Source organism: Tursiops truncatus, chromosome X, assembly GCF_011762595.2.
Source record: "Tursiops truncatus isolate mTurTru1 chromosome X, mTurTru1.mat.Y, whole genome shotgun sequence".
Lineage (NCBI taxonomy): Eukaryota > Metazoa > Chordata > Mammalia > Artiodactyla > Delphinidae > Tursiops > Tursiops truncatus.
The window spans coordinates 43,641,574-43,655,719 of NC_047055.1; the positions used below are offsets into that span (position 1 = coordinate 43,641,574).

The 14,146-nt window shown below is 40.6% G+C and overlaps 1 protein-coding gene across 1 annotated transcript in view; it reads left to right on the top strand.

Annotated features, from left to right (window-relative positions):
* Positions 1–1,609: 1,609 nt before the first annotated feature.
* The window catches only part of TRMT2B (tRNA methyltransferase 2 homolog B), an 87,131-nt gene continuing 74,594 nt past the window's right edge, over positions 1,610–14,146 (top strand). Inside the window, 5 exon segments of the mRNA XM_033849285.2 lie at positions 1,610–1,623; positions 2,135–2,394; positions 6,393–6,576; positions 7,277–7,331; positions 9,078–9,188. Coding sequence (XP_033705176.1) covers positions 1,610–1,623; positions 2,135–2,394; positions 6,393–6,576; positions 7,277–7,331; positions 9,078–9,188 — 624 coding nt within the window.

Below are 14,146 nucleotides of genomic sequence, written 5' to 3' on the forward strand. Positions count from 1 at the left end.
TCTAGAATTACCAAAGCCCATGGTTGTGTATTCTGACTTTGTGAGCCTTGTCTTTCCATCAGGTCACATACTCTCGAGGGTGCAGGCTATGTCTATCCCTCATGGCCTCTAACACAGGCCTAGAGGCCTGGGAAGCACACCTGAAGAACACGGCTAATGCAACCAAATCAGCCCTAACTGCCAAGTGATTTTATTTGTTTATTTATTTTTCCAAGTGATTTAATACATGTTATTTCTGAGAGCTAATGAAATCTTTAGCCTCTCAGAAATCCTTTCTTTGGTCCAAAATGAGAATATTTGACAAATTTCTAGAGATTTCACTTTGTAGTGATTTGGTTTGCTGGTAACAAAGTTAAGCAAAGGTTATCTTGGTTTCGGCTCTTATTTAATTCAACAATATTTCTTATCACCTATGACATGTTCATTTATTGACTTTCCTGTTGACGAGTCTAACCTTTTCTATAATATGGGATATTTTACCCCTCTTATAAATGTAATGATTTCACTTGTAGAGAAGAACATGGTTTATCGGATTAAATATATATAGAAATGTTAAGGCTAAGTAATTACATTATAGCTTCCTTAATCTCTTTTCTCTGGTCACCCCTCAGGGTTCTGCCTTCTCAAATGACAGACCTGCTTTAAATGAGTTCGATTGGATGCTCAGAGCAGGTGAGGGTGGGGGTGAGCGAAGATATGCCCTTTTCCTTTCAGTAGACAAGGTGGGATTCAAATCAATTCAACAAATATTTATCGAGCTCCTATTGGGCACCTGGCTCTGGGCTAGGCACAACAAAAGATGCCAAGATGAGAAATTATAAAGGAGCAGAAGGGCATGGGAAGGAGAAGAAAGGGGAAGAAGAGGTGAGGAAAGGAGTAGAGCTGGCTTTCTGAATAAGAGGGGATTAAGAGGAGAGAAAGGGAGAAGAGACCCAAAAGCACACTCTCTGGCCTGGTTTCACTTGCTAGCCCAGTGCAGGCCTAGAAACCTGAAGCAGTGGTTTGCACTCCAATTTTGCTCAAGAGCCATTAGAGCAGTTAGGAAGGCCACAATCTGAGTCAAGCACTTACCTGCTCAAGTCTTTAGAATGGGAAGCAAAGATCTCTCTTCTTTTCTTTTTTTTAGTGGATTAAAAAATTTTTTTCATTAGGGTATAGTTGATGTATAATACTCTATTAGTTTCAGGTGTACAACATAGTGATTCAAAACGCTTATAGATTATACTCCATTTAAAGTTATTATAAAATATTGGGTGTATTCCCTGTGTTGTACAATATATCCTTGTAGTTTATTTATTTTACACATCGTATAAAGATCTTTTTTAAAAAAAGGTATATATGCACATGTGTGTGTATATACACACACAGTATATACAATTATTTTTGAATGATAATAGCTAACATTTATTGAGTGTGTGCTCACTCTGTTCTAAGCACTTTGCATGCATTAACTTCTTTAATCTTTATCAAAACCCAGTGAGGTAGGTACAATTGATAAGGACATTTTTTCAGATGAGAAAAATGAGGCACTGAGCAATTAAGTAACTGGCCCAAATTCACACAGCTTATAAGTGGCAGATCTGTGCTTTGAACCTTGGTCAGGCTGACAATGTTTGCTGTTATGTGAGTTATTGGTCCTTGTTTAACTTACTGCTGTACTCAATAGGGTTAATGCATTGCCTTGCACATAATAGGCATATTATGCTTTGAATAAATAACTGAAATGTTGACTATAAAGTGTTTTCCATTTAAGCCCAATTACTATTAAGCATACAAATCGAGCGTCATAAAATGTAGATTCACTTTGCTGTAAATTTTATTCTGTTAAAGTAACAGAATAAAAACAATTTTTTTTACAGCACATACGTGTGCATCCTTCAATGCTGCGATTTGAGGAAGCCACCCCGCTCTTCCTCTCCCAATCTTCCAATCCATTATGGATCTGATGCCTGCAATTCTACCATTAGAAAACTATTCTTTTGGTTGTAGGCTACCCCTATAGAGGTAGCGCTGTTTACGCTACAGTAGTGAGAATTTCTAAGTGATTTAGGAGATTTATCCAGATCCACCAATGGGAGGGTGAGGCGAGCAGGCAGGGGGCGGGGCCGCGCGGAGGGGTCGCTGGGAAGTGAAGGCGCCGGGCCTTAGCGCAACGAGTTCTTTGGCGGAAGATTTCTAGAGAAGCACCGGGACAAAGTCGGGGGAAGGGCTCACGAGACAAGCTTCCAGGTGTCGGGCCAGCCGGGGGAGCCCAGCGTCCCGTCGCGTCTGTTCCGGGAGTAGAGGCGCTGGGCGCACCAGGAAGTGACTCTCCCCAGCGGCTGCGATGTGGACCCTTAGCTGATTTTGTCGTTAACCGCCTCCGGTTTGTAAGAAGATTTATAGGTTACGAAGGTAAGAGGGGTACGTGGAGTGTCCGAAAACCCGATTTATCCCCTGCGGTAGAGAAAACTGTTTACTGCGCCAAGCTGCCTCCTGGGCGGGGAGTTGGGAAGGCCGGCGAGGTGGGGGAGGGGACGACCGGACGCTGGCTGCTTGTGGTCGCATCCAGCTCTGCTTCCGCCTGTGTTCTGACCTCCCCCTGTTCCCCTTGTCGGCTCTTCTGGCCCTGCAGCCCGCCCAAGTTCAGTGGTAGCCTTTCCTAGTGTCTCTTCCTCGTTACCCTTCTTACAAACACGGTGGGCAGAACTTGCCCAAAGAGGAGAGGGATGGAAGGGCTGGTGAAGGGGGTCTGGTGGGGGAAGGAAGGACCTGACTGCACGTGGGCTGCAGTCAGGACGCAGCAGTACCCATCTGTCCGTCTGGTTTAGCCAGGAACCATGTCTGGGGCCAGGCCAGCTGCAAGAAGGGTGAACGGAGAGTGTAAGCAGGATCCTTTTCCGTGGGTGAACATTTGCTCCAAGGAGATCCTTGGCTCTGTGAGGATTAAACCTACTACATAGTCTCTGCTTTGAACCTCTCTGAGCATTTCAGGCTGGTTAGCTATTCAGCCCTAGAGAGTTAGTATACCTTGCTCTCTGGCAGCTCTGGACCTTGGGTCTCTTTCTGATCAATTCCTGAGGCAGAAATAGAGCAGTTGTCACATTCTTTTTTTTTTTTAACCCAAGCATTTATTTAAAACAGGAAACACTATAAAAACAAAATATAACTCACTTTGACTGGTATTACTATACTGCCTTGAAAACTATATTTCACTTGAGAAATTACTAAGTATGATGAGAGACTCTTTACCAGGAGAGATGTCTGGTTGGCACCCTGAAATAGTAGAGTCCTATTGTAGACTATATCTGACCATTTGGAGAAATGTAGAAGGACAAGGGGTACAGGGCAAGTGGAGCACAGTCATGGTGGCTAGTCACCAGGGAGAGGGCCCACACTCACAAAAAGTCTAAATATCATGGGATAGAGATAGCTGTACTCAAATTCCTCAGCTCCCCTGCCCCTCTGCCAACCCCCAGTGGGCCTGCAGTTTCCTTCTTCCTTCCCTGCCAGCTGGAGGGACAGGGCCCCTTTCCTGGAAGAGCACCACTCTCTCCACCTGTAGTGTGGGCCTCCTCAGTGCCCCTCTCCGTACCATTCTTTATTCTTTGTCTCCTGCCCCTTCGCTCATTCCTTTCTCTGGTTTTGCTTTTCAAATATACACATCTGTCTCACCTTGGAAAAAGGTCTACCACAGGTCACACATTTGGTAGTATTAACAGGTGGTCCTGAGTGGGCCTTAAGTTCACCACACTCCAGCAGGCACTGAGGTTAGGAGAGTTTGCGTGTGTGTGTTGTTTAAGTTTCCACGTAATTGTTCTTACGCTCACAGCACTCGCATGCATTATATCTCACCAGATTTACAGGTTGGACACATTAAGGCGCAAAGAAGTCAGGTGACACACTTCGAATCAGAGCCTGAGGCAGGGCAGTGACACATGTTGAACAGCTGCTGTGTTAGGCACAGACCTGAGTGCTTCCTATATATGAGCTCATTTAATTCTTACCACAACCCTGAAAGGTAGGTGTTACCAGTCATATTTTTATAGATGGTGACACTGAGATTCATAACACTTAAGTAACTTGCCCAGAGTCAGAGCTAGTGAGAAGAAGAGCTGGGATTAGAACATGGCCCCAGAGCCCATGTTCTTAACGACTTGTCCCTTCCTGGGAGCTGGGTGGTGTGTGTTATTGTTAACATCTGAACTCCGGGCCAGCTTAAATTTATTCTGTTAGAAATTTGAAATCCTCAGAATGCTTCCAAGCTATGACAGTTACTTTCTTTAGTACTTTGTAAACATACAAAATACTGTATGGGCTAAATATTACAGCACCCATGTCAGCATCCTCTAAATTATGTAGTGATCATGCATACAAATTTTACAGTAATAGAGGGAGCCATGGAAGAATCTTTTTAATTTTTAAAATAAATTTATTTATTTATTTATTTTTGGTTGCATTGAGTCCATGGAAGAATCTTTGTTAATAAACCTATTCCATATGTTGGACTTGAAATGTATTTCATTATGAATTAAGGTATGACTTAACATTAGGATGAAATCCAAGGTAGAGGGCAAGGGCAAAAAGGTAATTTCATGGCAGATCAGTGAGGTGTCTGGCCAAGTCCATACATGTGTCCTGGGTACTCAAAATAGTTAAACATCAATGATCAGGCACCATTAGGTAAATAGGCAACAACAGAGAGTCCTGTGTGGGAGGAAGAGGGGTTCCTTCCTCTTTCCAAAGTGAGGCCCTCCACCTGTTCTAACTCTTCCAGCTTTTGACTCATAGTTATTCCCACTATTCCTTCCCCCTGCTCCCTTCCTTTAATATTGCCACCCCCATTCAGTCTCATACTGTCTTTAAACATCATGACAGTTGTAATTAACATGTACTGAGTTTTTCCCAGGCACTGGACACTGCTCAGAGCTTTACAAACATCTTGTCTATTTAATCTTCTGCTGAGTGCTTTTTTTTAACATCTTTATTGGAGTATAATTGCTTCACAATGGTGTGTTAGTTTCTGCTTTATAACAAAGTGAATCAGCTATACATATACATATATCCCCATTTCTCCTCCCTCTTTTGTCTCTCTCCCACCCTCCCTATCCCACCCCTCTAGGTGGTCACAAAGCACTGAGCTGATCTCTGCTGTGTGTGCTATGCGGCTGCTTCCCACTAGCTATCTGTTTTACATTTGGTAGTGTATATATGTCCATGCCATCCTCTCACTTTTTCCCAGCTTACCCTTCCTCCTCCCCGTGTCCTCAAGTCCATTCTCTACATCTGTGTCTTTATTCCTATCCTGCCCCTAGGCTCTTCAGAACCATTTTTTTAAGATTCCATATATATGTGTTAGCATACAGTATTTGTTTTTCTCTTTCTGACTTACTTCACTCTGTATGACAGACTCTAGGTCCATCCACCTCACTACAAATAACTCAATTTCGTTTCCTTTTATGGCTTAGTAATATTCCATTGTATGTATGTGCCACATCTTCTTTATCCATTCATCTGTCAGTGGACACTTAGGTTGCTTCCATGTCCTGGCTACTGTAAATAGAGCTGCAGTGAACATTGTGGTACATGTCTCTTTTTGAATTATGGTTCTCTCAGGGTATATGCCCAGTAGTGGGATTGCTGGGTCATATGGTAGTTCTATTTTTAGTTTTTTAAGGAACCTCCGTACTGTTCTCCATAGTGGCTGTATCAATTTACATTCCCACCAGCAGTGCAAGAGGGTTCCCTTTTCTCCACACCCTCTCCAGCATTTATTGTTTGTAGATTTTTTGATGATGGCCATTCTGACTGGTGTGAAGTGATACCTCATTGTAGTTGTGATTTGCGTGTCTCTAAGGATTAGTGCTGTTGAGCATTCTTTGATGTGTTTGTTGGCAATCTGTATATCTTCTTCGGAGAAATGTCTATTTAGGTCTTATGCCCATTTTTGGATTGGGTTGTTTGTTTTTTTGATATTGAGCTGCATGAGCTGCTTGTATATTTTGGAGAGTAATCCTCTGTCAGTTGCTTCGTTTGCAAATATTTTCTCCCATTCTGAGGGTTGTCTTTTCATCTTGTTTATGGTTTCCTTTGCTGTGCAAAAGCTTTTAAGTTTCATTAGGTCGTATTTGTTTATTTTTGATTTTTGTTTTTTATTTCCATTTCTCTAGGAGGTGGGTCAAAAGGGATCTTGCTGTGATTTATGTCATAGAGTGTTCTGCCTATGTTTTCCTCTAAGAGTTTTAGTGTCTGGCCTTACATTTAAGTCTTTAATCCATTTTGAGTTTATTTTTGTGTATGGTGTTAGGGAGTGTTCTAATTTCATTCTTTTTCATGTAGCTGTCCAGTTTTCCCAGCACCGTGCTAAGTGTTTTTTATTATCCTTTATTTAACTCTTGCAACCACTCTATAAGGTAGATGCTATTATTATTTGCTCCCCTGGTGTGCCAGAAAACCTCCAGGTTGGTCACAACTCTTTCTGGGCTCAGCATGTAAGGGAAACTTCACCCACATGATAGCCAAGAAGTGTCAAAGAAGACAGAAAAGTCAGAAGAAACCAAGACATCTTGGACCACTAGATGATTCCTGGCAGGAAAGGTAAGGCCCTGGGTGATATCCCTTCCCCTTAACAAATCTGAATCTCTGGGCCTACTGAAATTCTGTATGCCTGACGTACAGTGTGGCATTTGCAGGGATTCAGGGGGGCACCTCAGGTAGGATACCCAGGGCAAACTTAAGACATCTAAGGAATGTTGGTGGAAATGCTTTGTGATTGCAGAAAATGTTCTCCTTGCCTTTATGTGTGTTTTTGGCAGAAAGAGAATATTTAACTGGGACCTTGTGTCTCAAAAGGTCCAGGACAGGTATACTGAAAACCAGGGACTTAGAGATGAGATGAATTAGAAATGAATAGTCCCACCGCAGCCATGCAAACACAAATATACCTCATTTTATGCAACAACTGTATTTTCTAAATCAAATTATATTTTAAAAGTGTTAGGGAGGTGAGCTATTTAAAGGAACGCAACAGTGAAGCCTTTTTATAATATGATTAATTACCTCCTGATAAATCTGGATTTTTCTTATATTAGGTTTGCCCATCTGTTCGGCTTTGTTAAGTAGACAGCACCAAAATGGGCTCTCCTCCCAGACTCCATCTCCCCAGGGGCCTGAGAGTTAGGTCTTCTGAATGATAAGTAAAATGCCAGAGCAAATGGTGGCAGGAAGTACTTATGCGTAGTAGGTGCTCAGTACATATTTAGATAATGAATGAGGTGCCTGGATTATTTTATTCAAGGCTGGCTGATGTTGTGATGCCACTCTGGAGGCTGAGCCATGAAGAACAGCTCAAGGTAGGTACCCAGCTTAAGTCTTCACTCCTCCATTCTATCAGGTGCTAGACTTGTAGGAAGCTTGGCTGAACAGGTCTACCCAGATGCCCCAACGTGTCCTTAAACTCAATATGCTAATGACTCTGAAATTTTCACTTTAGGCCAGTTATGTCTTCCAAACTCTAGAGCCTTATATCCGAATGCCTGTTTCCTTTCTTCCTTGCTTTTTTTGGGGGTTATTCTTATAGCTCTGTGTGTGTGAGTAGCAAGTGTTCTTGCTGCTTCATATATAGCTGCACTTTCCAACACAGTAGCCACTAGCTACTGGAAGCCTTTGATGCAGAGCATGATCACAAGATTAATTGGAGATGTGGTATATATATACACAATGGAATATTGCTCAGCTACAAAAAATGAAATAATGCCATTTGCAGCAATGTGGACCTAGAGATTATCATATTAAGTGAGGTAAGCCAGACAGAGAAAAACAAATATATCATTTATATGTGGAATCAAAAAAAAATGATACAAATGAACTTACTTGCAAACCAGAAATAGACCCACAGACATAGAAAACAAACTTATGGTTACCAAAGGGGAAAGTGGGGGAGGGATAAATTAGGAGTTTGGGATTAACATACACTACTATAACATACACTATAAATCCATACAGTGGATTTATACACTACTATATATAAAATAGATGACCAACAAGGGCCTACTGTATAGCACAGGGAACTGTACTCAATATTTTGTAATAACCTATAAAGGAAAAGAATCTAAAATATATATATATATGTATATGTATATATATACATATAAAACTGAATCACTGTGCTGTACACCTGAAAGTAACACAACATTGTAAATCAACTATACTTCAATTTAAAAAAAGGCATTAAAAAATAAGATTAATTGGGGATACTTTTTGGTGAGTAGTCATTGTATTATAGTGCTAGGAATCAACCTCCCCGCCCCCCAGCTTTCTTCCTCTAAAAGCCATATGCCTGAGACCTAGTAAGCACTTCATAAATATTGATGCTGGTGCTGCTGGTCTCATTATCATCATTGTTGTCAACATCGTCGTCATCATCATTGTTATCATTTTATGTTACTTTCTGTACTGGGAGCAGTCTCCTGCTTATTAGAGACATGCCCTTTCTATTTCACATCCCCATATCCCTGAAAGTTAAGAGCTTTCTGCGATAAATCTGCCTTAAAAGAACTGGTAGGGGAGGTGAGTGCTGGTGAGAGAAATCACAGTGGCATATTTCTGAGACTTAATTCCAGTATCCATTCCTAGATTCTATTCCTGAACTTACCATTTGCCCATTTTCAATAAATCCACTTGAAACACCATCATTTTATATTAGTTACACTGTTTAATATCCATATGCCTTAAACTACAGTTCATTAGGATAGGCACTTGGCTTTCTTTTTTTCCCCTGTGTGCTGAATTAAATGAGTATATGACGTCAGTGTTCTGTTATTCACTAACAGAAAAACAAAACCCATTACATTTTACTTCCCTCTTAAAATCTGAACAGAAAGCAGACATTATCATATTGCACATTTGTGGCATGAGAGAAAATATTGCGGACTAGCTCCATTAAGAATAAGCTTTTTAATGGCCAGACCAGGAAACAGGTTTTCTCTGAAAAATGGCCTTGAGCATGAATTAGGTACTTTGCTTCTTCATATTTGCATATGCCTCTTTGGATTAGGGGATTTGAGTTGCTAGACATTTTATTCTAAATAATCTTTTAGGAAGAAAACCATGTAAATCAAATTCTTTTTCTTTCCATAGACAGGAACATGGTCTGTGTACGGTCTAACCATCTGAAAAACATCCCCAAGAAACACAGTCAAGTGGCACAGGTAATAAGGAACAAAGGCTGGTTGAAGATGACCCCAGGCATTGCAGTCTATAACGGCAGCATGCCTGATATTTTAATCATAGAGCTCTTCTAGTGCTACAGGGGAGGAGGGGTTCTGTTCTGAAAGTGTACTTCTTAACGGTGGAGAGAACATTGCTAGTGTTTCATTTCAGAGAGGGTGGAGAGGAGGAGAGAGAACTGCATCCATGATTGCAAATGTCAAGCATCCAAGGAATTTAATACAAGGGAAATTTAGGACAGAGAGATACTGATAAGGGCAGGATAGCAAGTGGCAGGTGTCTGTATTTGGAAGGCTAGTGTTTTCAGCAGAACAAGGTTGAAACATATCATGAGAGATGTGGGAATGGGCGTAAGGCATCTACATCATTAGATTGGCCTCTGAGACATTTTAGTATCCCTCTGTTTCATGTACCCACTATTTATTGAGTACCTACTATGTGTCAGGCACTGGACTAGGTGCTGGGGATCCAGTGGTGATTCAAACAAACATGGTGCCTGCCCTCCTGGAACTTAAAAGAAAAAGGCAAAAGAAACAGGACTTCCAAATGACATACTTGTTCCCTGTTTATACTTACAGCACCCATCCTCCTAATGATTCAGCTTTCTGACACTTGGGTGGTGCCTTCTCATAGGACACATCTTGACCTCAAAGATTTCCTGGCTAGAACACAACTCCCATCATAGGATCATTCTCTGGAAATCTTCCTGCATGACCCTTGTCAGCTTCTTCTCCCATTGTCTTCAGTGACTATTCCAAACTCTTACCTCTCCTCGAATTTCCTATCCCATCACATTTACCCTTGCTCTTGACAGATGGCTGTGCCTGGTTCTTCACTGGAAAATTAAGACCAACAGATGAGGATTCCCTTAGCTGCTTCCCCTACCATCTACCAATTTCGCTGAAATCTTACCCCTCCTTTCCCTCCTATCTCAGTGAAATGCTGTTAGTCTTCTACCTGTCCAAGGCTATTCTTCCTTGAAACACCATCTTGGACTCATCTCCTCTCTCCCCAGGTCCCTTATTCCTTTGTTACATTCCCTCTTTCTCCCGTTTCTTTACCTACTTTTCTCCACCTCTACCGGCTCTTTTCTTTCATAAACATATTCAATTAAAAAAAATCTGATGGTTCTTGCTTCTGCCCCCAACAATTCCTAGAAATTAATCTTGCCAAATTCATCAGTGAGCTCTGTTTTGCCAAATTAAATGGAAACTTTCTGCCCCTAACTTACTCAACTTTTCTCTGCCTTTGGTACCACTTATTATTCTTATTTTCCTCCTTGGGAACACTGTCTTTGTTTGGTTTCTGTGATACCATTCTCTGATGGTTTTCCTCCTATTTCGCTGGCCACTTCTTAGTCGTTCTCATGGGATCTTTTTCTCCCTTTCTTTCCCACGATAAGTGTTGGTGTCCTCCAGGACTCTGTCCTTGGCCTTCTTTTTGAATATATTCATGGGAGATTGCACACCACTATAGCTGATGATTGGAATGACCACCTGTAAATTGACAACTCCTAAACTTATATTTGCATACCAGCTCCATCTTGAGCTTCAGGAGGTGGGGTTCCAAAGGCTACCGAACATCCTCACCTAGTTTTCCTGTAGAGCTCTTCAAATCAGCATTGGCCCAGATCCAGATTTCTCAACCTTCGCACTATTAACATTTTGGGTTGGATGGTTATTTATTGTGTGGGGCTATTAGGTGCACTGGAGGATGTTTAGCAGCATCCGTGGCCTCTGCCCCTAGAGGCCATGAGTTGTGACAACCAAAACTGCCTCCAGATATCTCTTGTGGGGCACAATCACCTCCGGTTGAGAACCATTGCCCTAAACTAAATTTACCCTCTTCCCTTTCCAAATGTGCCCTTTTTTCTCACGTTAGTAAATGGTAGCAACGTGTACTAGAAACATGTCCTCTTAGACTCCTCTGTCTTAATCCTACCACTTCCTCCTCAGCCACATATAATAAATCTCCACGTCCTTTCAGTTTTCCTTTCTTTTTTTTTTGTTTTCTTATTTATTTCGTTCAGTTTTCCTTTCTAAAAATACTTTGACTCTACCCTCTTCTTTCTATTTCCACCACCATCATCACCACTCCAGTCCAAGCAACTGGTCTCTAGCATCTGTATTGTTATGACTGTAGATATTCACTCCTGAGCCAAGTAGATGTACTAAGATTTTGTTTCCTTTATTGTACTGTTTTTTTCTTTCATTTTATGTTGTGGAAAATTACAAACGTGTAAAAGTATAGAATGGTATAACAAACCCCATGTACCCATTACCCAGCTTCAGTAACTATCAACACATGGCCCATCTTGCTTTCACTATACTCTCACCCACTTTCCACCAGCCCCTTTGGATTTGTTTGAGGCAAATTCCAGACATTATATCATATAAGATATAAATACCACAGCATGAGTTTTAACAGAAAGGACTTAATTTTTTAACATAGTTTCATACCATTGTCACACCTGCAAATAAACATTTATCCCATAATATCATCAACTACCTAGTAAATGTTCAGATTAGGCACTGTTTTATCTCATAAAAAGCTTAATTGATATAGTTGGCTTGTTCAAATCAGGATTCAAACAAGGTATATACATTGCATTTGATTAACATGTCTCTTTAGCCTCTTAATTTTTAAGTACCCCTCCCTATTAATTTTTTTGTCCCTGCAATTTACTTTTTGAAGAAACTGGTTTGTTTTCCTCTGGAGATTCTCCCATTCTGGATTTTGCTGATTGAATCTCCTTGATATCATTGAATGTTCTTCCTCTATCCCCTGTATTTCCTCTAAGCTGGTAGATCTAGAGTGTTGATCAGATTCAGGTTTGATTTTTGGCAAGAATGTTTTTATATGTAGATGTCTAATGGGCTCTCTTTTTTGGTGATGTTAACATTGAACAGCGGATTCAGGTGTCATCAGTCTGATTCACTCATTGAAAAGTTCCCTGTCAGCTTTTCGCTTAATGGTTTAGCTGTCATTAGTGATCAGTGCCTAGATCTCTTATTTTGGGGGGGGGGGTTGCAATGCAGTTCTGTTCTAAATCTATTATTTATTAGCTGGAATTCTTCTAGAAATAACTTTTCCCTATCAACCCTTTGGTTACTCTAAGGTACTCTTACAGGAAAGGCAGGATAAATCCTTGGTTCTTTCACCTTCCTCAAAAGATGATCAGTTAATGTGTTTGTTTTGGTATCATTAGGAACTCATAGATTTTTAACATACTTGATATGTTTCAATCTACTGCAGATACTAGGGGTTTTTTGGTACTCCAGTTACTCCATTTTTGGCCAATTGGAACCTCTTTTAATTGGCTGTGAGACCTAGATGGCCGTGATAGTTCTGGAATGATAAGATATTTCTAGCACATCTAGTCCATTTTATGCCTGGGAGCTGGAATCAGCCGTTTCTTTTTTTTTTTTTGCAGTACGCGGGCCTCTCACTGTTGTGGCCTCTCCCATTGTGGAGCAAGGCTCCGAACGCGCAGACTCAGCGGCCATGGCTCACGGGCCCAGCCGCTCCGCTGCATGTGGGATCTTCCAGGACTGGGGCACGAACCCGCGTCCCCTGCATCGGCAGGCGGACTCTCAACCACTGCGCCACCAGGGAAGCCCTCAGCCGTTTCTTTAAGGAATCCTTGTCTCTGTTAGTGGGAAATGGCAGGGTGCTAGGTGCGTGCTTATTTATACTGAGTTGGTCATATTTCAATGCCTTTTTAGTGGACAGAGCTAGGAAATATTTTTTTAGAAGAAAATATATCATGAGTTCACAGTAATATGTCCAAATCAAATTAAAAATTATAGAGTTTTTACTTAAATCCTTTGATTTTATATTTTTATCTCTTGTCTCTTACAATTAAAACTTTAGTCCTGACAACATTAGAATACTTACAATTGACCCTTGAACAAGGACATAGTTAAGGGCGCCAACCCCTGTGCAGTCGAAAATCCACTTCGTATCTGTGGTTCCACATCTGTGGATTCAATCAGCCATGCGTCATGTAGTACTGTAGTACACGTTTAGTGAAAAAAACTTCATATAAGTGGACCTGTGCAGTTCAAACCCATGTTGTTCAAGGGTCAGCTGTACTTATTTATTCCATCCTACTCTTTACATATAATTTCAGAACAACAATACTAGTATTATTACTAACAAATGATTACTGAAAAGAGCTCAAGATTTCTGTCCAGTTCTTTTTGTCCAATTATTGTGGCTCTGAAGGAATTCATGTCTTTGTAGTTACACCACCAACTTGACATGATACATGGATTCTTTTTTTTCTTCATTCTTGCTTTCAAATTTTAGGGATTGATTTTTTTCTTTTTCCTTTTGATTAAATTTTTGTTTTATAATTTTGTAAGATATTTACATGGTTTCAAAGTCATATCTACAAAATAAAGGTGTGTTTTCTTTTTGTTTTGTTTTTTGGCCGTGCCACATGCAGGATCTTAGTTCCCTGACCAGAGATTGAACCCGCCCCCCCTGCAGTGGAAGTGCAGAGTCTTAACCACTGGACCTCCAGGGAAGTCCCATAAAGGTGTATTTAAAGAGGTCTAGTTTTCACTTCTGTCCCCTCTGCCCAGTTCCCTTCCTCCTTCTATGGGTAACATTTTTATTCACTTTTATTTATTTTAAAAAATGGAAACATATTTGTATCTCCCCTTTTCTTAGCTAAAAGGTAGCTTAATATGGACACAGTTCTGTACCTTTTTTCCACATAATAATATGCTTCATTTTTTTAATATTTACAATTGTTATATCTTCTTGGATTGATCCTTTGATCATTTTTTTAACATCTTTATTGGAGTATAATTGCTTTACAATGGTGTGTTAGTTTCTGCTGTATGCTTCATTTAAAAAAAATAACTGCTTAGTCCTATGTAATATGATGGATTTTACAACTTTTAGTTTTCATTGGCTTGAATAATTACCT